The 25,634-nt window shown below is 37.7% G+C and overlaps 2 protein-coding genes across 9 annotated transcripts in view; one reads left to right on the top strand and one right to left on the bottom strand.

Moving 5' to 3' along the window:
* The window catches only part of LOC144980905 (uncharacterized), a 32,048-nt gene extending 16,328 nt beyond the window's left edge, over positions 1-15,720 (top strand). For 2 of the 8 annotated variants that reach the window (XM_078928816.1, XM_078928814.1), the window contains 4 exons: positions 5,855-5,985; positions 7,256-7,870; positions 9,101-9,209; positions 11,553-12,400. In XM_078928816.1, the coding sequence (XP_078784942.1) occupies positions 7,699-7,870; positions 9,101-9,209; positions 11,553-11,928 (657 nt within the window). In that variant the 5' untranslated portion in view covers positions 5,855-5,985; positions 7,256-7,698 and the 3' untranslated portion in view covers positions 11,929-12,400. Of the gene's footprint in view, positions 1-196; positions 516-5,854; positions 5,986-7,255; positions 7,871-9,100; positions 9,210-11,552 lie in introns of those variants that run through there. The other 6 variants (XM_078928815.1, XM_078928820.1, XM_078928818.1 and 3 more) reach the window with 5 other exon arrangements.
* Positions 15,721-18,880: 3,160 nt separating this feature from the next.
* On the bottom strand, positions 18,881-25,241 carry LOC144980623 (cadherin EGF LAG seven-pass G-type receptor 2-like). The gene is made up of 3 exons (XM_078928304.1): positions 25,031-25,241; positions 22,817-23,004; positions 18,881-21,613 (listed from the first exon to the last, which is right to left on the bottom strand). Exons 1-3 carry the CDS (start codon positions 25,095-25,097, stop codon positions 18,881-18,883), a joined length of 2,988 nt encoding a protein of 995 aa, XP_078784430.1. The 5' UTR covers positions 25,098-25,241.
* Positions 25,242-25,634: the final 393 nt, after the last annotated feature.

The following is a 25,634-nucleotide window of genomic DNA, read 5'->3' as shown; positions in this document are numbered from 1 at the left end:
TTTTAAATTATAAAAGCCTTCAACTTTTCAAATATTCTTAAACCTGGGACTAAAACTAATTCTTTTAAAGTGTCTTGCTTAAGCTTTTTTGACAAGTTCAGGACCTTATTAAACTATCAACATTTGAAGTAAAAGTTTTCTGGCATTTTTAAAATAAAAAGGTATTTTGTAATTGTTTGGCAGTATTTTATATCAATCACAACTCCAAGGGGGTGTGTTCAGCAACGATTGTGTTCACAGAACAACAGATCATAATCTGTGTGAGGATACAGATTGACTTTCTTTCTTGTGTTATTTGAGAAAAGTGAATGAAATTTACAGTCTGTGTTTCATTATTCTATGGAGTCACTCGATCCAATGACAGCAAGAACTTAGCCCGTGTATTTTTTTAATTACACGATTTAATTTTTCAATCTGGTGGATGTCAGCTTTAATTTAAAGTTTAAATTTTGTAATTTGAGTTGGATTTTTATGATTTTGATTAATTGTACCACACGACGTGTACTTATTTTCAGGTAAGATAACCCAAATTGTTATCTCACCTCATACTAATTACGTCATAATTCTGTGTGTCGACTTTTCGTCAGCTTTTAAAGCTATGGACACAGATATTTTTCTTCAAAAATGGTTCAACATGGATATTCCAAACTACCTTATTAAATGGTATAAAGAGTTTCTAACCCATAGACCACAGTGTGTAAAATTAGGCGAAAATATATCTAACATAAGAACGTTATCTAACGGATGTCCTCAAGGCTTCGTGAGTTCCCCAATCCTGTACATCTTATACACCAACGAATGCAGGCCATCATTTGAAAATTGTCTTATTGTGAAATATGCAGATGATACTGCTATTCTTGGTTTATTAAAAGATAAAATTACAGGAAATAATTATTTTGAACAAATAAATATCTTCACTGATTTGGTGTAAACAAAATGTTAAAAAAACGAAAGAACAAGTGATTGGTTTAAAAAATAAAAAAGACTTAATATGTTTGACGATCGGTAAAAATGACGTTGAGTCAGTGGAAAATTCTTAACATTTAAGAATAACCATCAATAATACCCTTAATTTCTCTCAACGTATTAATATAATATCTAAGAAAGTTGGCCAAAGATTATACATCCTAAGGAAATTGAGAACATTTCAAGTAGGGAAGAAAACTATGTTAAGAGTTTATAACTCATTGATTAAAAGAGTTATTGCGTTTGGCTGTATTTTATGGTTTGGCGAATGCGGACTTAGAGATAAATGAAACATTTCAAAATCTACCAAAGAGGCAGCAAAAATGGCAAACCATCCTCTTGATGGCGTAGAAAGAATTTATGAAAAAGCAATGAAAAGAAAAGCATTTGAAATGATCTACAATAAAAACATATCTTACACCATGAATTCAGTCTTTTACCAGCTGGGAGAAGGTTTTGTCAGATTAAATGTAGAACTAAACAAGTACAAATTAATGTTCGTTCCATCATTAATAAAAATATCGAATATTTTATATGATACAGCTAAACCAAGGACTGACTGGTTGATTGATTGACTGATTGATTTATTTATTGTTAGATTGATTAACCAATTGATAATGATGATAATATTTAATGTCAGATTACCATAAATGTAACAAATTGAAAACGAACTACATCTGTCTATATTTTGTGAGTATGTGTGTGCGTGCGCGTCAGAGAGAAAGAGAGGAAGAAACATATAAAGAGAAAGAGTAGAAAGAAGTGAAATATTCGTTGAATATTATAGTTATCCTGTCACGTTATAGCATATGTAACTAAACGACAAGTTGCCATATGTGTGGGCAATAAAGATATATAATTATTATTGTAATGAAAATACTCTCAAACCAAGCAAAGTATTGTCCATTACAATACTATTACACCAAGCCCTTAATTGCATTCGGTTATCAGACCTGCAAATATGTGCACGTAGGTAACGTAGTATCCACTAAATATTCTCAAGCCGCCTCAAAAGAAGTCCCAAACCAACTGCAATACTGCCGTACTCTGAAAGAAGACAAAATAAAAAATTTTGGCTAGAAAACTCGTCCCTCGAGATGTCCTGGTTTGAGAGTTTTTGACAAGCTGAGGGTTATTTTAATCGATCAAAATCTGAGTGGCGAGTTTTCTGACCAAAACTCTACATACTCGTTTTTATTATTTTCCATAGCACGGCAGAATAATGATTTTGCTTACGAGACATGAGGCTTGTAAAGCTTGCGATAAATATTTCTTTTAAAACACAGGGACGACGCTGTTATCAGCCACGGAACTCATTTTACATCTGAGTCTAGTTAGAGAATATGCGTAAACAGACCTTTCTCCAAGAACTTAACTCTGCACCGTCCTAAATCTAAAAATCTTTACCACAAACTTGATCTTGCTGATTCCGACATAAAATCAAATTTATGTGGTGGGTCAAATATTATATGAAGTAAAAGATTCTGGCCAACATAAAAATGCAGTGGTATTCTTTTGTGCGTGCGACAGGGCTAGGTTGTCTACAAAAGATTGTAGTCATTTAGAACCGTGTAGCCCATAGAGCCCTAAAGTCCTTAGAGCCCTATAGCCCTTGGAGCCTAAAAGCCCTTCGAACCCTCTAGCCATTGGAGCCCTAAGATCCCTAAGAGCCCTGAAGCCGTAAGAGCCCTAAAGCTCCTAGAGCCCTATAGCCCTTGGAGCCCTAAATCCCTTAGAACCGATAGAGACCTAAAGCCCATAGTCCTAAAGCTCTTAGAACTCTATAGCCCTTGGAGCCCTAAAGTCCTTAGAGCCCTATAGCCCTTGGAGCCTATAAGCCCATAGAACCCTATAGCCATTGGAGCCTTAAAGCCCTAAGATCCCTAAGAGCCCTGAAGCCGTAAGAGCCATATAGCCCTTGGAGCCCTAAAGTCCATAGAGCCATTGGGGCCCTAAATCCCTTAGAACCGATAGAGACCTAAAGCCCATAGTCCTAAAGCTCTTAGAGCCCTATAGCCCTTAGAGCCTTAAAGTCCATAGAGCCCTATGGCCCTTGGGGCCCTAAATCCCTTTGAGCCCTAAAGTCCTTAGAGCCCTATAGCCCAGAGAGCACTAAGCCCCATATATCCCTAAACCCCTTAGAGCCACATAGAACCCAAAAGCGCTTACAGTCCTAAAACCCTTAGAGTCGTAAGGCACATAGAGCCATAAAGCAGGGGTATATATCATTTAACTCACTCAACCCTAACACCGACTATATCCGTTGTTTACTTGGGTTACTTTTACCCCATGACTATTTATTACATTTTTATGAGACAAATTATAGGCGTAGTATCAACTCTAGTTTTTAGTTTTTACATGTTAATGGTAGTTGAATGAAACTATGTATGTACATGCCCATATTTAATACTTTTTTTTCCAATTTTGAAAAGTAGCAAAAAGAACTCTAGGACTGAGTGAGTTAATGTAACGAGAAACAGACAACAATTGATTAAAGGGCCCTGATAGCTGAGTTGACAAACTACTCAGCTCGCAAACCAAATGGCAAATATATATATATATATATATATATATATATATATATATATATATATATATATATATATATATATAGAGAGAGAGAGAGAGAGAGAGAGAGAGCGAGAGAGAGAGAGAGAAACCGATATTGCCCCTGGGTACAGCCGCTTTTTTTTCTGACCCTTATGTCGTGATGGAATGGTTGGATTTGTTAGAACTGACGCAAAGTACTCTGCGATAAACTAGCATCCTGTCCAGGGAAGAGCAAGTAATTGTTTCTGTCCGTTAAACGCTAAAGGAACCGTGATGAATTCCCTCTCTCTGAGTCTTTTTTTTTCTTTCCGGGGGGGGGGGGGGGATCTGTATATGATTACTACACTTTGAATAGGGCAGGGTTGTGTCACAAAGTATTTTCCACTATATCTAATTTATATCCGGCTTCGAAATCATCTCTGGTTAAACTTAGGGGGGAAGGGGGGGGGAGTAAATAAATCAATAAACGTCTTTTGTGTGAGTGGGTGGGGGGGGGGGGGGGGGGAAGGGGGAGGGGAAGGAGGGGGAGAAAAGACACTATTACTAATAGATTTGAACCAGGTCCATTTACGAATAAATATTGAGCTACCAGAACCCTCTTTTCCATAGAAGCCATATTGTGTTGCCAAGTCTTTCAATTATTGACACGTCAATAAATAACTATAGACGTCTATATATTATTTTACTTGCATTGGTTCCCATGGAGAAGCGGATTGCTTACAAACTTGCCTATTCCTGTTTTAAGTGCACTCATGACAAGGGGCGCTAAGAAATTAGTATTATTATTATTACTATTATTATTATTATTATTATTATTATTATTATTATTATTATTATTATTATTATTATCGATGGATTAAATTGACTCTCAACTCGCCAATAAATCTCAAACCTGACATTGTGCGGCTATGTGATCTAGTGGTATGACACTCGCCTTCGGATTCCTGGGTTCGAGTCCGGCTCTGAGCGGTGTATAGTTGAGTCCTTGGAATAAGCGCTTTACTCACATTCTCTCACCGTACTCGAGTGTAAAATGAGTACATGGTCGTTAACAGCGTTGTCTCAGAATAAACATGTAATATCGCCTAACAGACGTCATGTCACGTCCTACATGTTATGTGTTTCTGTTGGCTAGGGATCCCTTGTAAAGCGCTTTGAGCACGTTAAGTGAATAAAAGCTCAATTTTGAAATATAAAAGCTCAAGTTTTGTTTTCTTTTTTTCCTACAAGTTTTGCCAGGTTTGACATTTTTTGATAAGTTGATGATTTCCATCAACCAATCGATAGCTATTTGAAGTATCTAGACGTTTTCTGGCCAAAAATGGAACTAAATGTTTTATCGGAGTACAGGAAAATAATATTACCTGTTATCTTTAGATGAGATAAAGTGAAGTAGGTAATCAGAGGTCGTCAACATGAACAGATCAGGTCATTTGTAATAGCGTCTCCAACGACCGTTTTTTTTTTCGGTTAGCAACTATTACAACAAGAGAAGAATTGTTTTTAAATATTCTGTTATCTATGAGATCACCAAAACACACTGATGGCCAATTTACAACTCCTTTCCATTCTTAGGACGGTAATAGTAATGTTGTAGAAAGCCGCTATCAAAACCATATTTTTGTCATTGTTGTGTCAATATTTGTCAATTTTTGAATGAAAGCATGTGTCAATGTATTTTGTCAGTAATGCAGAAATCTCCCATGTGTGCCCCGACAAAATGAACCTTTTTGACCGTCTTTCTAGTGTCTACGTATCGTATTATCTGTTTTATTCATGTCACTCAGTGGCTTGTGGGACTGCTCTCTCTCTCTCTCTCTCTCTCTCTCTCTCTCCCTCTCTCTCTCTCTCTCTCTCTCTCTCTCTCTCTTTCTATTTATCTATCTATCTATCTGTGTGTGTGTGTGTTTGTGTATGTTTCTGTCTGTCTCTGTCTCTCTCTCTCTCTCTCTCTTTCTCTCTCTCTCTCTCTCTCTCTCTCTCTCTGTGTGTGTGTGTGTGTGTGTCTGTCTCTGTCTCTCTCTTTCTTTCTCTCTCTCTCTCTCTCTCTCGCTCTTTCTTTCTCGCTCTCTCGCTCTCTCTCTCTCTCTCTCTCTCTCTCGCTCGCTCTTTCCCTCTCTCTCTCTCTCTCTCAGCCAGGCGGTGAGTACCGTGTCAGTTGGATCCCGAGTTTGGTTCTGTGACGGTGATATTTTTATTGTGTTCTCATCTGGCACTTCTCCATACCCTGTATTTTTTATCGTTTTTTTTTTTTTTATTGTTGGCTGAAGAAGGGATTTTATCTTGGCAAGTTCCATGTTAAGTATTTTATTCTTTTATATTTTTTTCTCTTTTAAAGGTGTTACATTTAATTTCGGCCAATGTTTTACACTACACGCCCAGTCCACAATATTCAACAGATCACAAAGATTAATGTGAATTAAGGTTGAGGCAAAGGTCACGGGTAAAGAAAAGAAGCCAATGTTCATGGTAAGAAAACATGTCCAAGAAGTTATCAGGTAGTTATGTTGATGAACTCTGAATCCATTTTATCGGGATTGTTTTGATGTCTTTTTTTGTTGTTGTTAATTTGTTTTTTTTAAAGCAATGATCAATGGCTGATTTTATGGGGCATTGTCTGTGGGGGGGGGGGGGGGGGGGGGGGGAATGGAAGTAAAAAAATAAACTGATAATAATGGATCTGGTCTCTGTCACAAGGTGCACTGCCGTACTCTGGAAGAAAAAAAAACATAATATTTAAAAAATTTGGCCTGAAAACTCGTCTTTCAAATATCGATCAATTTAAATGACCCTCATCTTGGCAAAAACTCTCAAAGCTGGGACTATCAGGTTTGAGAGTTTGTTGCCAAGATGAGGGTCATTTAAATCGATCTTTAATTGAAGGACAAGTTTTCTGGCCAAATTTTTAATTATGGGTTTTTCCAGAGTACGGCAGTGCCATGTCATATAATCAGGTGAGGACAAAGGTATCCCAATAATAAGTCGGTAACTAAAAAAGTCGGCTATTTGGTCTAGTGATATGACACTCGCTTTCGGATCGGAAGGTCCTGGGTTCGAGCCTCGCTCGGCGCATAGTTGAGTCCTTAGAGAAGGCTCTTTACCCACATTCTCTCACTGTACTCAGGTGTAAAATGAGTACCTGGACGTTAACAGCGTTGTCTATGTCCGGAAAAATTGTAATATCGCCTAACAGGCGTCATGTCCCGTCCTAAATTCAGATCTAATGGCATTTTTGCCGATATGTTGATGGACTAAAGCAACAATTGCTTTCTGCCGTAATCTGGAAAAACACATGTTTAAAAATTTGGCCAGAAAACTCGTCCTTCAAATATCGATCGATTTAAATGACACTCATCTTGGCAAAAACTCTCAAACCCGGGATTGTTTCAGTCTCCACTGATGTGGAGGAGAAGAGACTGTTTGAAGCTCTCGCTGCCGGATGCTTTCCTAGTTTGAGTTTATTTCATTGGCGAATTGTGGCAGGGGAAAAAAGTGCAGATGTTCATGCTTAATGACTCGAGCAAAAAGAAAGATAATATAATATGCTTCGTCTTTGTCTTCTTCGGCTCCTAAAACCCAAGATGATTCTGTGTGCCGATAACTTGAACAAATCTTTCTAAAGTATTATCAGGTATCCCTTTTCGTGCAAGCTGGCATAACCTCGCAGTATCGCAAGCGCCGATAGATTCCTAATAATAGACAAACCTTAATTCATATTCTCCTCAATTTTTTTTTTCAGATAAAGCAGTGGATTTCAGTTAATATTCAAGAGGACAATGAAGCACACCCATTGGATAATGAACTGTGATGATGATTCTAAAACCGGAAGAGGAAATACTTGAACACGTATAACATCATGACAAATTAAACATCCAAAAGCACGCCAATACTCAAGGAGACTTGAAAACCTGTATTATCGTCAACACAAACTTATTATTTAATATAGTTTAGGGGTTTATCTTTTGTTTCATTTCGCTTTTTTTTTTTTTTTTGTTTGTTTGGTTTGGTATGTTTTTTGCTCTTTTTCTTGCCATTAATAAAAAATTATGAATGTTTCGATTTTTTTTTCTATTGTGTTGATCATCTATAGATCTAGATAATAATGAAACGTGTGAATTCTAAAGCAAGGAAGGGCAGGTAATCATTTGATTCCACCTTGGCAAAACGAGTGACATTGCACCGATGACTACGAGTACAAACAACCCCAACTCAACAACAGCACAAATAACCAAGAACATGACGACACCAAACGCGACGACTCTGACCTCATCAAAGATTATGACGTCAACAGTATCCCTGTCTGCATCGACTACCCTCAATGCTACGTCAAATTCTACAACAGCTGCAACCTCTGGTGAGACACTTTTTCGTCGTCGTTGTTATTTTCATCAGAACTATCATCTATATCATATCAGTACTGATATTTTCATAATCGTCTCTATTATTGCACTCTTTTCTATCAAAACCATTATTATCTTCATCATTATATCCTCTTCACAACCATCATCACCACCACCATTATCATCATCCTCCTCATAATCATCATCACCAACAGCATCATGATCATCGTTGTCGCCATCATCATTTTTATTGTTTTCTCAATTTTCATCTTTATCATCCCTATCCTCCTCTTCCTCCTCCTCCCCTCCTCCTCTTCCTCCTCCTCCTCCCTCCCCCTCCCCTCCTCTCCCCTTCCTCTTTCTTTTCCTCCTCTTCTCCTCCCCCTCTTATCTCCATTCCCCCTGCTACTTACCTTTCGCTCTAGACGTCCTGCTCTCCTCCTTCTCTTTATCATCTACAACCCCCCCCCCCCCCCACACACACACACACACACACACATATCCTTCTATTTGCTTCGATCAGCAAATCCGTATGACACTCGAGTGTGACCACAATTTAGGTTCTAAGTTCGAGACCCGCTATGGGCGATGCAAAGATAAGTCCGAGATACATAAAGGCTCTAAATTCATATTTTCTCATCGTACTCAGATGTAAAATAAGTAGTAAGTCTGACTTGTAACAGCGTTGTCTCTGTTATAATGCAATGACGCCTTGCATAATGTGCCGTGTCCAGTCCTATACGTTCATTGTTGCTGCTGGTCTCAGGGGCGTGGCTATATTGGTTGATTTGGTGCCTGGCACCGCTCCAACTTTTAAAAATGGATAACAGCATTTTTAAAAAAATAAAACTTACTAATGGTATATACCGCCTCCTACTTATTTGAGTAAGTCTTTTCTTTAATTTTTTTCTTCTTTCTTTTGTATTTACAAATATAGCATGTTTTAAGTCATGTTCTTCTTTTTCTGGCACCACCTTATACTGTAAGCATACTACGACACTGCTGCTGGTTAGAGACTCCCTGCCAAGCTCTTTACTCACATTTATTGAATGTTGCTCTATTTATCAGCTCAGGAGGGTTTGGTTTGGTTTTTTGTTTTGTTTGGGTTGTGTATGATGTTTTTTGTTTGTTTATTTTTTGTTTTGTTTTTTGTTGGGTTTTTTCTAACGGGGCTGCTGGGGTTTTTTTTTCTCTTTGGTTAGTTTTTCTTGTATTTTAAAAAAAATTGTTTGTTTTTTTTCCAGACTCAGGCGGAATGTCCGAAGCCAAAGAGATCGCCATCGGCATAGTCTTCTCTGTCGTCGTCATTGCCATCATCGCCATTGCCTTGTTTAAAGTCCTCCAGTATTTTGGGTGTGTTCAATAATTTTTTCTACTATCTAGACAGTAAAATCGAGTTGCAGAAATTGAAGTCATCAAATTTTTTTTTCAGCCTTTTAAAGTCGTTGACAAAAAATTGGTAAAAAGCGACGTGTGCAACAAGCGAAATTTTTATGGGCTCATTGTTGTAATGGAAATAACTTTCCAACTAACGCAAAATGTTCTTCATTACAACAATGTTAAATCAAGCCCACAATTGGATTCAGTAGTCTGATGTCACGCCGCCCGGCAACGGCGGCCATCTTGGTTTTAAACAAAGAAAATCATTACTTTTTATTCTTCATGCTGGCTAGAACTTTTCATTTGTCTTGTAATCAGAATGTGTAAAAGTCAAAACATGATCAAATTTATGTTTTTTTCCCTCTGGATACGCTTTTATGCTCGCCGGAGAAATATTTCATACGTGCGTCCGCCATTGTTCCGATAGTTTAGAGCCAGTGTTACTAAGTTACCATGCGTCATTAGGAAGGAAGTGACGTTACGACTGTTGAAGAGTATTGGGTTCGGTTAACAGGCCTGCAAATATGTGCACCTAGGTATTAAACTATCATATTTATGGTCAGTTTGTAGTCGTCAGAGGTGAAAATCTCAAAAGTTATGTCAGTGGCATGCTAAACAAAGCAGAAAGAAATGCCTGTCTCGACTGGAGACCAAAACCTCAAACCTTCTGATTACCAGAAAAGTGAGTGGAGCAGGCACCCCAAAAAAATCAGTCGACCTCGACTGGGGATCGAACCTCAGACGTTCTGATTACCGGTCAGACATGCTACCATTACACCACAGAGGCTCCCGCTAGTTTCACACATACTTGTTCAGTTCTTTATCTGCTCCTTTATTTCTTAATTTGATATTTACATCCGGGGGGCGGGGGGGGGGGGGGGGGGGATGTGATGCTATCTTTCCAAGAAGTGTTCAAATGCGTGATACACGCTACGCATGGCGATGAACAAAACATTGAACTAATTATTCTTGGAAAACATTCTACTTCCTCCACCCACCTAGTCCAATTCGAAACTGAAAGATTCAAAGTAAATGATGCAAATCGAGGCTTTTTTTTATATTTTTGTATTGAATGCTATTTATTTATTTATTTATTTATTTATTGCCTAACGATACATCTGCAATTAAGAGCGCCGTCATTATGAGAAAAGAATGTAGCAATTGATTGGATTTTCACATCATTGGTGCCACACCAGGTGCAAATATTAGCAGGCCTGATAGCCGAATGCAATTATGGGCCTGTTTTAACATTGTTGTAATGGAAAGATTTTTTTTTTTTTTTGCATTGGTTTCAGAGTATTTCCCTTACAATTACAACGATGAGCCCATAACAACTTGGTTATCAGACTTGAAAATAAGTACCCTACACGTCGGTGCCTCAAATATCTTGACCGACGTGTACTTCGCCCTGTTTTGTGGTTTCCTCAATGGCCCATTCTTTTTGCGTCCTTTCGCCATTTGCAATAATGCTATGCGATGCCCGTGTTATTTAATAGACAATTGTCAGACTGTAGAAAGTGTTTAAAATTTAAAAAAATTAAAATTGAGCTTTATATAGCGCAATATCCACTGAAATGTGCTCAAAGCGCTTTACAAGGGGTCCCTGGTCAACAGCAACATTTAACATGTAGGACGGAACATGACGCCTGTTAGGCGATATTACAATTTTTCGGACAAAGACAACGCTGTTAACGGCCAGATACTCATTTTACACCTGAGTACGGTGAGAGAATGTGAGTAAAGAGCCTTTTCCAAGGACTCAACTATGCGCCGAGCGCGAGGCTCGAACCCAGGACCTTCCGATCCGAAAGCGAGTTTCATACCACTAGACCACATAGCTGCACAAGTGTTAAGTTTATAAGAAAAAAACGATTAGGCCTGCTCGAATAAAAGACTAAATCAATCACGAATACGGGTCAACGTGACACAATACAGCTAATGGTTCCGGTTTTATCTAAAATAGCACAATAGTTACCGATTAGTGTTAGATTTATTGTTATTATTATCATTATTATTAGCATCATCATCATCATCATCATCATCATCATCATCATCATCATCATCATCATCATTATTATTTTATTATCATTATTATTATTATTATTATTATTATTATTATTATTATTATTATTATTATTATTATCATTATCATTATTATTATTATTATTATTATTATTATTATTATTATTATATTATTATTATTATTATTATTATTAATATTATCATTGTTGTTGTTATTATTATTATTATTATTATTATTATTATTATTATTATTATTATTATTATTATTATTATTATTATTATTATTATTTCCAGAAAACTTCCATTGTTTTGCTATCGGACTCGAAAACGACGCTCCTCCACCTCCAGCAGTAGGAGAGCTCTCGATGAGGACAGTTGTGCAGACAACAGCTCTTTACATCGGCCAAACGAAAAGCTGAAACAGACTACAGAAGAAATGTTTACTATCGACGATTTTGAAGAGGATGTCGGCGACAGGGATAGAGAAGAGTATTTTTACGATGAAGTGTTCGGCCAATCGGAATTCGAGGATGAAACGACTAAAAATTCTGTGAGACAGCTGTACACGTCACATGATGATAACGACGAAATGTTGGATTTTGACTTTGAGACCCTCGGAATTAGAGCTGATGGGTTTTCCAGAGAAGCTGCTGGAAAAGTGACAATTTGAATATTTGGTTATTTGTGACTTTGATTTATATTCTTCTCTTTAGCAACACGGATCAACGCGCTCCGTATGTCGTTATCTTGTCTTGGACTCACAAATTAAGCGAACTTGTAAAGCGCTTTTATCACGTTTAGTGGATATTGCGCTCTATAAATGCCCAAGTTAAAATAGGTACGAGAATTTTAGCTGGCGAACATACACTTCGACTGCCTTAGGAAAGGCATTTAGCATTCATTTTCATAGTGCGATCGGAGATGGAGATTGATTCAGAGACTCCACTCGTGTACAGTAGCGCCGCCTTTAACCGAGAATTATACTATCGCCTAACATGCTGCGATTCTTGTTCTAACTATTAAATGTATTATGTTCCATCAACAGGATTTAAAAAGAATTGTTAAGGGCATACATTTCAATTGTTTTTTGGGTTTTATTTGTTTGTTTGTTTTTTGTTTGGTTTTTTTTTTTTTTTTTGGGGGGGGGGTAACATGGTTTTAATGTAGATAAATGCTGCATAAATGCATTTTTCCTGGTACCCCCCCCCCCCCCCCCCCATTTATTATATCACGTAATCGTTTCTCCTCGTTGATCCTTATTGCTAAAGCTCACTGCCTATTTGTCTTTGATTGTAATACTTTCATTCTACTGCATTGACTTCTTAGGTCAATCAGGGGTTGTTTCACTTGCCCAGTGGACAGAATGGCGTTGGTATAAATCCTAAATTAAATATGGACACCAGGATTTTGTCTTGAGATCTCGTAGATAAAGGTGATTAGTCATAAATATTTATATAGAGCAGTCTCCGCCTTTTTTTTCGTGCTGAATGTGCTTTACAATGCTTGATGTTCTAACACGAGCAAGCCATTTTGAAACCAAATTTTCATTTTATATACTACAAATCTTCCCGATGGACATCCGTTTTGTGCAAGCACTCTCAAAATATTTGTCTCTGACATTTTTTATTTTAATTGAATTCCACTCCTTATATTTCATTTTGATTTTTTAATAAAGGTATTTGAGTTGGAAAAAAGTCGAAATTTTGAGCAAAATCGAGCGATACACTGTCCATTTTTAGAGAGTACGGAAGAACATCGTTTTCCAAGTAAACTTATTGTGTTATACATCAAATTAACGGGGATTCCTCCCTACTTTCCCAGTAAAACTAGTGGGCATGAATTTAAAAAATAGTGGGTAAGAGATTGTTTGCGTATCATTAACCCCATAGTTCGAATGGGTTCGATATGGAACGTACATTAACCAGGGACATAACGTAGGGGCTAGAATATGCGATCATTGTTACCCACCCTTTCACTGAACACGTTCAAAATCGCTTGATTTTGTTACAAGACGAGACATTAAATAAACTGCTGCGCCACCCACGCCATTGCCATGCGTTGATTACGCAATGTCTGATACAGTACACGCCGGATTCTAGCAGGCAGAATTCCAGCACGCTCTGCAATACAGCACGATTGATCTGACTGATCGATGATTTTTTTCTCTATACAATAAGTCGTTAAATGATGAGCATCGGATTTTTTCAGCACGCTCGAATTCTGGCTCGCGTTTTGTCTTCTCCCCAGAGCGTGCTGGAATCCAGCGAGTACTGTATCATATGATTATTGGTGTCGGATTTAAAGAAGAAATTCCAATTTTGAATACACCATGTATACTGATAACAGTATAATATTTAGATATTAACTAAATTTACAATAGTGTTTGTTTCTTTCTTATTTAATTCAATACTTTGAAATGGACTAATACTATCAACATAATGATGTATGTTAAATTGAAATGGCCTTCAACTTACTGGAGTAACGAGATAGAGAGAGTGTGTGTGTGTGTGTATGTCTGTGTTTAAGAGAGAGAGAGAGAAAGAGAGAGAGAGAGAGAGAAAGAGAGAGAGAGAGAAAGAGAGAGAGAGAGAGAGAGAGAGAGAGAAAGAAAGAGAGAGAGAGAGAGAGAGAGAGAGAGAGAGACGAAGAAGTATCGTTCAATCTGCTTTGAAATAATTTAATATGCAAATTATATAAACTACTTCATTCTTGTTTAACAGCCAATGTGTACCATTAAAATCTTACTCCAAGACTTTAACGAGCACATTCTATCCAGGATCTCCCTTTGTTGGATTTCAATTGGTGCGAAGTTCCATTATTGTCCTGTCTAAATGTTGCAATTTAAGAGAACAAAAATATTGGGAAAGAAAAGGGGCGAGGGGCTTTTGTCACAACCTTAAAGATAATGTCCATGGTAGGACCCGTCCTGTATGATATGATATGATATGATATGATATGATATGATATGATATTATGCGGGGTTTACTATGACCGTTAACCAGTTAACTGCCGTACTCTGGAAAGTCACGTATTCAAAAATTTGGCCTGAAAACTCGTCCTTCAAATATCGATCGATTTTAATGACATTCATCTTGGCAAAAACTCTCAAACTTGTGACCTCGTGAGTCCCAGGTTATAGGGTTTTTGCCAAGAAGGGTCAATTAAATCGATCGATATTTGAAGGACGAGTTTTCTGGCCAAATTTTAAAATACGTGACTTTCCAGAGTACGGCAGTTAATTGGTTGAATACCCTGTGTAACGGAAATTGAGTACACATGCGCCGACTTTAATAAGGAATGTCCTTTAGTGATCAGGAGAATCTTGCCTTAAGGGTATATCTCAAGAAAAGACCGAGATAGAGCCAACTGCCATCCACAATGCAGTGCCAAAACGTGGGCAATACATAATATCTTGCTCACGTGAAAAAAAATGTGATATGTATCAACATGGTAGCTTAAACTCGGGTTCTCCGGGTCAGAGTGCATTGCTCTAACCACTCAGCCACCTCCTCACCCAACCCCACCCCACTCTCAACTAGATGTGCCAAATTGTAAATGGCATAATTTGTTTTATTAATCCCCTCCTTACCACCCATGGGAAAATCGTCACATTTGTTAAGATGCAGCCAACGTTTTTGTCATTCTAATTTCTTTTGTACATCATAATAATAATATTTGAAAAAAAAATTGTTTGCTATAGTTAAAGTATATTAACACTGTGTTGAAGAGCTCGTTTAGCAAAAAAAAAATGTATAGCAAGAACTAACAGATTTTGTGTTTGAGTGAGATAAATCTATTTTTGTATAGGTTGGGTGTGAAGTTTTGGCGAAAATCCGGAAAATGGCCGGTAAGGAGAGAGTTAAAAGGATTTATTTTTAAAAACCCGTTGATTTAAACCTGGGTGGATGGTTCAGTCAGAGAAGAGTGGTTTGATTTGTAGTGTTTTAATAATACGTACCACCAGTTACACGCCCTTCCCCTTGGCGCGCTTCATCGATATAAAATAAACTGATCTCAAAATAGAGGATGGAGCATTTGAAATAACACACGTGGGTTGTTTTGTTTTGTTTTTGTTATTGTTTTTGTTTATTTTGTTTGTTTGTTTTTTTTTATTATTATTTTTTATTATATTATTCCGACGTGTACTTACTCACAGGTCTGATGACCCTATTTACAATGGGCTCATTTTTGTAATGGAAATCTCAAAAAAATTACGCAACATACTGGCCATTAAAACAATGTTAAACTAGGCCCGTGATTGCGTTCTGATGTCAGACCTGAATAAATGTACACGTTGTGTTATTTCTATGTTGCAGATAAAAAGAATAAGTTGTTAAACCCGTTTAATATATTAATGCCAAGGGAGATAATCATAATTGTATATACGTATTCATTAAAAAAATGTATTGTTTTCTCCCTTATCTCTCGTGAGCATCTTTCGGACACACGGACACGGACAAAATACAAATATATTTTTTGTGTATTTTTGTTTTGTTTTAGTTTGCAATTTTGGTCAGAAATTTAATCTTCTTCTCAAAATAACTCTCAGGCTTGAGGCCCATAAACAAGTTTGGAGTCATCTTAATTTATTGATATTGAATGGTTTAAAATTATAGATTTCTGGTCATATGAATAAAAGTGTTTTGTCTCTGTCTGACAAAAAAAGCGCCTTGATAGGGAATGAGATTAGCGGAAGAGTAGCGTACCTTGATTGGACGTCACCGGTGGAGAAGTTATTTGTAAACAAACCAACTACAAGCCAAGCGCTCCAAATAAAAAATGCATTATTCATATTTCTGTACAAAGATGCATATCATAATCAACGTTATGCATTTTTGTACAGAAATATGAATAATAAATTTTGTATTTGGAGCGCTTGGCTTGTAGTTGGGTTTGTTTACAAATAACTCCTCCACCGGTGACGTCCAAACAAGGGACGCTACTCTTCCGCTAATCTCATTCCCTATATCGATGTATGTAAATTTACAATGACATAATATATATTTATATGGACTAATAAAAAGGAGCTGATAATATACGAAACGTAATCATGTTTTTGTTTGTTTTGGGTTGTTTTGTTTTTGTTTTGTTTTGTTTTGTTTTTTTGTTGTTGGGTTTTTTTTTTTTTTGTTTTTTTTTTTTGCTTTGTGGTTTTGTTGTTTTTTTTTTGTTTTTTTTTTGTTTTGTTTTTTTTTGCTCGTTTTTTTTGGGGGGGGGGGGGGGGGGGTTGGGCCCGTAGTTTTATATACTTGCGGCTATGTGGTCTAGTGGTAAGACACTCGCTTTCGGACCGGAAGGTCCTGGATTCGAGCCCCGATCGGCGCATAGTTGAGCCCTTGGAAAAGTCTCTTTCCTCACTTTTTCTCACCGTACTCAGGTGTAAAATGAGTACTTGGCCGTTAACAGTGTTGTCTGTGTCCGAAAAAATTGTAATATCGCCGAACAGGCGACATGTCCCGCCCTACATTTTAAGTGTTGCTGTTGGCCAGGGACCCCTTGTAAAGCGCTTTGAGCACGTTTAGTGGATATTGCGCTATATAAATGCTCTAATAATATAATATTATGTTGCTTGCCATATTTTTTATCTGTCCTGCTGTTCCTCTCTAACCCCCCCCCCCCCCTCCTCCCGCCCTATGACCGTGTTGCACAGGATATCATGACAGACGGTGTGTATGTCCGAACGACGATAGTTTCCTTCTTTGCACTCTTGACAACAGTGGGTCCTGTCCTTCTGCTCGATCCTCTGCCTCTTCTAATATCTTTATTTATTGTGCTGTGCTCCAAATATGAATATCTCAGGATTTTCCTATAGCTCTTTAAAACTGATACCAAGTACCAAAACATTATACCGAAACAACAATTTTATTATTACAATGATGGTTTACGTCCCCCATAAGCAAACGAACCCATCGATTTATTTAGGGATAAATTAACAAAGACAGGTGGATATCCCAATCACCTGATAATAATAATAATAATAATAATAATAATAATAATAATAATAATAATAATAATAATAATAATAACATAATAATAATAATAATAATAATAATAATAATAATAATAATAATAATAATAATAATTGAGCTTTATATAGCGCAATATCCACTAAATGTGCTCAAAGCGCTTTACAAGGGGTCCCTGGCCAACAGCAACATTTAACATGTAGGACGGGACATGACGCCTGTTAGGCGATATTACAATTTTTCGGACAAAGACAACGCTGTTAACGGCCAGGTACTCATTTTACACCTGAGTACCTGATCCCAATCATATGTGACCCATCGTCTCAAAATGGTGTAATGACCGAATAAACAAGCTGAATTACCCTCCATAGTGGTCTGTCTCTTCTTTCCATCCCCTATTTCTGTTTTCCAACTTTTTTTGCTTTCTGTCTTTGTCTTGGAATGAGATTACTTGGTTTTGTGCTGGCCCTAGTCTGAGTCTTTAGCTGGAAGGTAAAATAGTCAATTGTATAGTTATTGCTTTGGGAGACGATATTATTTTTTTCTTTTTGTATTGTTATATTTATGTTTAGATTATATAATGAGATGTAAGCATTTGAGTGTATTCCTCTTAGTAGGACCTAGTACTTGGATAAGGATGAGACTTTTAGATGATCTCGAACTGAGTACACTGATAGTGTACTCTTGGAATCTTCATCCGTTTCCTATTTGAACCATTCCCCTTTGTCTAGAATTGTTTGGCTATCCCACTTCCTTCCTATTTACTGGCGGTGAACTGACCTAAATATGTTCCAAGCACCGCAAAACTTTTTTTAAACTGTTGGGTTTGCTAGTTTTGCCACCGTGAAATCCTGATAAAGCCAACACAAAGTGCGGTTTATGTGGCCGTGTGGTATGGCACTCGCTTTCGGATCGAAAGCTCCTGGGTTCGAGCTCCTGCGCATAGTTGAGTCCTTAGAAAAGGCTCTTTACTCACATTATCTCACCGTACTCAGGTGTAAAATGAGTTCCTGGCCGTTAACAACGTTGTCTCTGTCCGAAAACAATTGTAATATCGCCTAACAGGCGTCATGTCCCGTTCTAGACGTTAAGTGTTGCTGTTGGACAGGGACCTCTGGTAAGGCGCTTGGAGCACGTTTAGTGGATAATGCGTTATATAAAAACTCATTTTTAAACACATTCGGACCAGAAAAATTGGTTCATTATAAGTAAGGTTGAATTTATTCATTATCAATGATATACATTTAGATAAAGAACAGAAAATTCGGGCCCAACGATAAGTGTTGACTTTAATCAGAATTTGACTTTTGTTGCCTTTATGCGGATTCCATTCTATAAGTATTACCCTTTGTTCAGACTTGAATAGAATTTTTTAACATATCATAATATAATTTGTTGACTGTTTTTATTTTCTATCTCAAATTAGTTGGGGTTTTTTTTTTTATTATTCAAGTGAGCGTGTTTTGTTTAATTGACGCTCCTTTTAGCGATTCTTTTTTAATTATTAAGGGAACACTCTATGTCATAATCTTTATTTTCATGCCTCCTGTTATAAGCACGTTTATGGATTTACCCCTTCCCCCCCCCCCCCCCCCCCCCCCCCCCCCCCCCCCCCCCACTCCCCATAAAACTATGCTTTTAAAGGTAACAACTATGTTAAAATGCCTGCCAGTCACCAGCTCTCCAACCTTCCCAGGGTTTATTGACCAGATTCACCTCCCTAGGTGTCACCACCGTTCCTCTTGTAATTACGGACGCCTCTCGACTTTTTGAAGGAGTGTAGGGCTTTGGGGTAGCCATCTTGGTATCAGATGGCGCCACTTGTGTCACGTGACCTTTTGGTTGAATAGAACTAGGTACCCATCTCTGGTAACAAATAAAACAGAGATACGCCACACACGCTAAAAATGGAGGCCCGAAGACGCAGAGGAGTGTTACCCATGCAATATTGGCACTATTATCGAAAAAATCATCGTCGTCGTCATCTTTTTCAATCGATATAGAAATGTCAGCAGAATCATAACTGCTCACACCTGGGTTTTGTACGCGCACTGAAAAGGTTTCAATTGTATCAGCTGAGCTTGATAAATCATCATATACAAATATCAAACCACTGTGGTCAATCCTAAAAAGGCTCGTGCTTTGGACACTATATTGTAGTTCTCTGTACTCCTCGGTTACATCTCCATCCGTGCTTTGTACATTGAGGACAGATGTCCCTAGTTGAGCGGAACTTGAAATTACTGCTGCATAAGATGTTGAAGTTAGACTAGGTACATTATCGTTGGCATCAATTATTGACAAGGTCAAGGTAGCTGTGGTTGAGAGCCCTTCCGGGTCAGCAATAACGACGAGCCAAATATACAAAGTCTCGACAGTGGTGTCGTCTGTATCGAAGGCAGTTGAGAATGAAACGATGCCATTTGTCGTGTTGATAGAAAATTTACTAGTATCGTTCCCTCCACCCCAAGAGTAAGTGAGCTGATCTGAATCTGCATCATACACATTAAAAGCTGGATCGGGTGCCTCGGTTCCAGCGGGGCCCTCACTTACTTCCACCTGGTAATTTGTCTGATACAATAGAGGCGCTTGGTTTACATCAACAACTTCAATGGTCAGTGTTCTAGCATCAGATAAAATCTGATCATCGCTGACTTGTAATGTTACTGTATAGTTATTTTCCTGTGTTAGATAATTCAGTGGGGTCGCAAGAACTATTACCCCTGATGTTGAATTGAGCTGAAACAGAGCTGAGCTTGTTGCTGGACTAAAAAAGGCCGTGAATGTATGAGGAGAATCACCGTCCTCGTCGTAAACTGAGACTTCAAAGAGTGTAGTTCCAACACTTGTATTTTCTGGTATCTGAATGTTTGCAGGTAAGTTGTTTAGTTCAGGTTTAGTATTTAAATCTGTGATGAAAACGGTGAGGCGATGAACCCCGCTGGAGGAGTAGTCATCTCGTACAGAAATATCCAACTCGTACGCATTCGTGGTTGTAGAGACCAGTGGTGATGTTAGTAAGATTGAACCATCGGAATAAATCAAAAACGGACAGGGAGAAGATACGAGACAAGATAAACTGAAGTAAGTTACGTCGTTTTCTAGGTCCGTTGCCACTACTTTGAATATTAAAGAAGAGCTGGGTGTTGTTGAGATTATGCTTGTTGTGTTGGGCAAATTTGTGATTTGAGGTACGTTATTGGCTGTAATATAAACGTATAGACTACCAGTGTCGCTGGCAGAGCCGTCGGTGCATGTGACCGAAAGGATATAGGTATTTGTCTGGGAGTAGTTCAGATTTGGGTTTGCTTGGAGGTATACGCATGTTGTGAATATACCATTTATGGTCATGTACTTGGTTGTAAACGGCCCCGAAGGCAATGACATCATTTCACAAGTAGTTACGTCTTCGTCTATATCCGTTACGTTCACTATGTGGAGTAATGTTTCGTCCACTGCCGTTTCACTCACCTCAATGGCATCTGGAAGAGATTTTATTTCGGGAGCGTTGTTGACTATGTTTAGCGTTAGCGTGCCGTCAACGTAATTTCCATGTGGGTCACTAGCTCGGATAACGATACTGTACGATGATTCGTTGACGTTTAACGTTGTCGCTATGACGTCACCAGTTATAGCGTCTACTATGAAGTGGGGTGAGGATGATGGGGTGATAGATTGAAGAGAATACGAGACAGATACGTTCTCGGCAGCGCTCGTTGCGATAACGGTATAACTAGCCGTGACTGCGGACACGGAATTTTCAGAGATGCTAATCGTCGCATCCAAGTTTGACCATACTGGGGTTGTGTCAGTGAGGACAATGGTTAACGTCCCCGTCGATGTTTTGGTACATGTCTGAGAAACGCTGATATTTAAAACGTAAGTTGTACCGGAAACGGATGTAGTCGTGGCTCTCACTTCTCCTGTAGATGAGGAAATTGTAAAATGATTGGAAGGAGTGATGCTATCCAATGCAAAGGTTGCTGACGGAGATGAGGATGTCACGGTAAATAAGGATGTCACCGTGTCAATGGATGACGTGTACTCATAAATCGTATTATCTAGATTTGTCAAAGTTGGAGTGGCTTGGCCATCCAAGGTGGCATAAATTGCAAATGTTCTAAATGGCACTTGTGTTGATAAAATTACTGTATCTCCGACGTTGGGTTGAGAGATGTCCTCGATGAAATTAAAGATGTTCTCATGGAATCCAAAGGCAAATTCGACAATTTCATCATTACCCGAGTACCATCCGATGACGTCGTTTTCATGAATTTCGATTTGGTCATTAGTTGGGACGTTGTAAGTGAATTCGTTGGTGTTGCTGATGTTCACAGAGTTTTCACCAACCAGTTCAGCGTCTGTACCCGTGTTATTTGGGCGCCATACCTGAAAAAAAAGCGAATTGAGATATTATTGAAATTGTTGCTATATTAATAGTAAAAACTTGCTCAGAGCGCTTTACAAGAGATACCTAGCCAACAACAACATGTAGGGCGAGACAAGATGCCTGTCTGGCGATATTACGATTTTTTTACGACTGAAACAACAATATTAACGACCATGTACTCATTTTTACACCCGAGTTAGGTGAAAGAATGCTAGTAAACAGCCTTTTCCAAGGACTCAACTATACGTTGCTCTGAGCGGGACTCAAACCATGGACCTTCCAGTCAGAAAGCGAGTGCCATACCACAAGACCACATAGTAGTAGTAGTAGTAGTAGTAGTAGTAGTAGTAGTAGTAGTAGTAGTAGTAGTAGTAGTAGTAGTAGTAGTAGTAATTGTTGTTGTTGTTGTTGTAAGGACATGACGTTAGTTACCTTGTCCATTCGGAGATGGGTATTATAATAGAAAGTTTATCCTTGGCAAAATAGGATCAAAAGAGGCATATTTGCCATATAAAAACACGATTTATTGTGGAAGAAATTCTCAAAATCTGTACAATGATGTCAATAGATTTATAAAATAGCACAATAGGATAGACAAGAGATTTTTTCTTGAAAAAATTGAATGCCAGGAGGTGAAAGAAATTTGGAAACGCAAGGAAATCGTCTGAAAAATACAATTTGATGAACATAACGATTAAAGAAGAAAAAAAGTATGTTACAATGACTGAAATCCTTCGCCATCTCTTTCAAACTATTAGAGAAGGTTGCCTAGTTTCGAAAGCCTGGAAGGAGGGTCTCATTATAACTCTATTAAAAATGGGATTAATGAGATTTCAAAAGGCTGCTAATTTATCCCAATCAAGAGACGGGGAAAGGCAAAAGATAAGCCAGAAAGTTACAGGAAAACGACACGAATGGCATACAAATTGAAGGATTCAGCCATCATTTAGCCCATCCTGAGACAGACATAAAATGCCAGATAACATTTTAATTGTTATTGTTCGGGGAGGCGGGGAACAAAACAATACGTCATGGAATCTGAGAGCGTACCATTAAAAAAAATATCTAAAAAGCATTGTCACAACTTTAGCAATACAACAAGTCAACAAGAGTGACTTAAAGAATGAATCGATTATCTCCATCGTACATGCCAAAAGCGATATTAGTTGGAAGTCTGTTTGTCATAATACTATGCTTCTTACCTGGAAGACGAGCGTCCCCGTGGTGGTTGCGTATATTTTCCAACTAGTGACAACGCCACAACATGGACTAATGAAATCTGTGTCTGTCATGATGAACTGTGTGTCGCTGTCAACTCCCACCGTACCAGACACAGAAAACACATCAAAGTAACCCAGCTCATCTGAGGAGTCACAATTTCGAGCCACCACTGAGAATTGAAAACAGAGTTTTGAAAAATATTGCATTATCTTTTTCCTTTGACTTCTTTTTGATGAAATATCCTACATTTAATCAGTTAATTGCCGTACTCTAGAATGACACTTTAAAAATTTGGCCAGAAAACTCGTCCTTCAAATATCGTCCAATTTAAATGAACCTTATCTTGGCAAAAACTCTCTAACCTGGAACTTCATTCAAGTTTGTTTGTTTTTCTTAAAGTACGGCAGTTAGCACATAAGACGAGGCGCAAGAACAATGTTCGAACAGACAACGTTGTCAGTGAGGCACGGAATTTAAAGTCCAGCTCAGATTGAGACGAGAACAGTGTGTGGAAAATGCCATCCCTCTGGGCTCTGGGTATAATAATAATAATAATAATAATAATAATAATAATAATAATAATAATAATAATAATAATAATAATAATAATAATAATAATAATAATAATAATAATAATAATAATAATCTTTATTGTCCAAATAGGCAATTATTGTTAGGTTTATTGATTACCTTTATTTATATATATTTAGGTTTAATGTATACCGTCGAAGTGCCTTGCCGCTGGTTCAAATCCACTCACCTATTTTAGATCAAAATGTGTGACCAAGATCGTACACAATACGACACTTTAAACTCTGTAGTCGTATGATAAAGGGGGGGTTTTTTATTTGTAATTGTCGCCACAAAGCATTTCGATTTGGACCGATGGAATCTCACGTATATTGGACCATCTGTCTGAAGCGCATATGCATCTCTACTGTCTTCAATTTTTCTAGAGATTAAGCTGTCATCGGCGAACAGTTTTCGTTTAGGTTGATAAGACTCAGCTGGACATTTACAAAGACACTTGAAGATCTCAACGTTGCAGGCGGCATTGTACTCCTCACTCACAATTTCACAAATGTATAATCTAAAACACAACTGGTTATCAACAATGCATTAAGCTTGGTCTAAATTTAATATAAATGTTGAAAAGACCAAAATAATGAGGTTGAATTCAAACAAAATTCTGAAAATAAACAACTAACCAAGACATCGAGGATGTGAAACATTTCACCTATATTAGAATTAGTCAAAATGGGAATTCCGAAGATGAAATCAAAGATAGACTAACGAAAGCAAGAAAAGCCTTTGGTGTGCTCAGAAATATCTGGATATCGAGTTAAATTAACCACCAAAACAACGCTTCGTCACTTCAAAACAATTTTCATGTTCTATCTGTTCTCCTCTATGAGTCCGAATCATGGAAACTGACAGGCACCATCTCCAAAACAAATGTCTAAGAAGGATCCTGAGTATATTTTGGCCAAAAGTAATTTCGAAAAAATAACTAGCAAAATGCACACTAATTGAACCAGTATCTGAAGCTGTAAAGAGAAGGTGGAAATGGGCTGGACATGTCCTCAGGGTGGATTCGAGTGCCGTTCCCATGACAGCTCTCTGATGGACAACTCCTCCCCCCCCCCTTCCAGGAAGTGAAGAAGGGACTGCTCGCTGGAAACCCGATGGAAACCCGGAGGAGGAGCATCGAGAGAGAAATGAAAGCTAGTGGATGATCTTGGGGACAGATGACAAAAATGGTCTCCAATCGAGAAAGATGGTGTTCCACCGTGTCAGCCTTGTGTGCTGATCAAGCACCAAGAGGATGAGTAAGTAAATTTGTCTGAAGTCTGGGGTAGTAAAATACTTGCAAAACGGTATCCCTGTGTTGTGTTGTAAACAACAATATCATGAAATGGTGGCAAACATTTCTTTTTAAAGATATAAATGTTTACCACCCAGGGCTATTACCATTTTCTCTTACTCTTACATTTGTATCAGGCCAATCAAGTTAAGACAAATGAAGACTTTTCACAGTGATATTTTAAAAGAAGACACTTTTCCTAGAAATGAACCCGTTCAAAACTTGATTTTTTAAGTCTTAAATTTTACTAGAATTAGTTGACCTTACGAGGTCTGGTGAGAATGTGATATTTTCAAATGGTGGCAAAGAGAGTTAAACTGCAACAACTCACCGTTTGGGATTAGGACACAGGTCATGAGAAATATGAGGAACCTTGTTAAAATCCAACTCGAAATCATGCTGACTTTTTGTCTGTTTGTTTTGTTTTGTTTTGTTTGTGTTTTTTAAGAGGAATTGATTTTTTCTGATCAGATTGTATCTCTCCAAGAAAATGAATTTTGTTAACTTGCACCCATTACTTATCTAAATAGAGTCATCGTTACTTATAATAGGTACGGAAAACCCAAATTTAGATTATATAATTGTTGTCTTTAAGTTGCATTCAATAGGTAGAACTTTTTTTCCTGATTAAAATGGTATCAAAATTATCAAAATTGGTTAAAAATTTAAAAAGATATGTTATTTCGAAATTTGTAGAAAATCGCCCAAATTTGGGCTGCTTTGAAAGCAACCTTTTGTCCGTTTTCAAAATGCCGTATTTTCATAAATATTCAAGCCAGACCTCTGTAACTTTCTAACAATACACATCTTTTTATAAACAATATGTGTATTTTTTTCCTGAGCTCAACTCTAAGTAAAAAAGAAATAATTTGCCCCCAAAGTAGCTGACAAAGCCAAAATTGTCAATTTCAACGCAAAGTTACGAAATATCAGCG

The sequence above is a fragment of the Berghia stephanieae genome, chromosome 10, assembly GCF_034508935.2.
Source record: "Berghia stephanieae isolate SIO BIC M18660-M18661 chromosome 10, UCSD_Bste_1.3, whole genome shotgun sequence".
Taxonomy (NCBI): Eukaryota; Metazoa; Mollusca; class Gastropoda; order Nudibranchia; family Aeolidiidae; genus Berghia; species Berghia stephanieae.
This window is presented reverse-complemented; position numbering and strand designations above follow the sequence as displayed.

Coding starts and splice junctions, on each gene's coding strand:
- LOC144980623 (XM_078928304.1), bottom strand. CDS start 25,097: ATGATTTCGAGTTGGATTTTAACAAGGTTCCTCATATTTCTCATGACC. Junction 23,005..25,030: donor CTGTGTCCTAATCCCAAACG/GTGAGTTGTTGC, acceptor TTCAATTCTCAG/TGGTGGCTCGAAATTGTGAC. Junction 21,614..22,816: donor CGGGGACGCTCGTCTTCCAG/GTAAGAAGCATA, acceptor CTTTTTTTTCAG/GTATGGCGCCCAAATAACAC.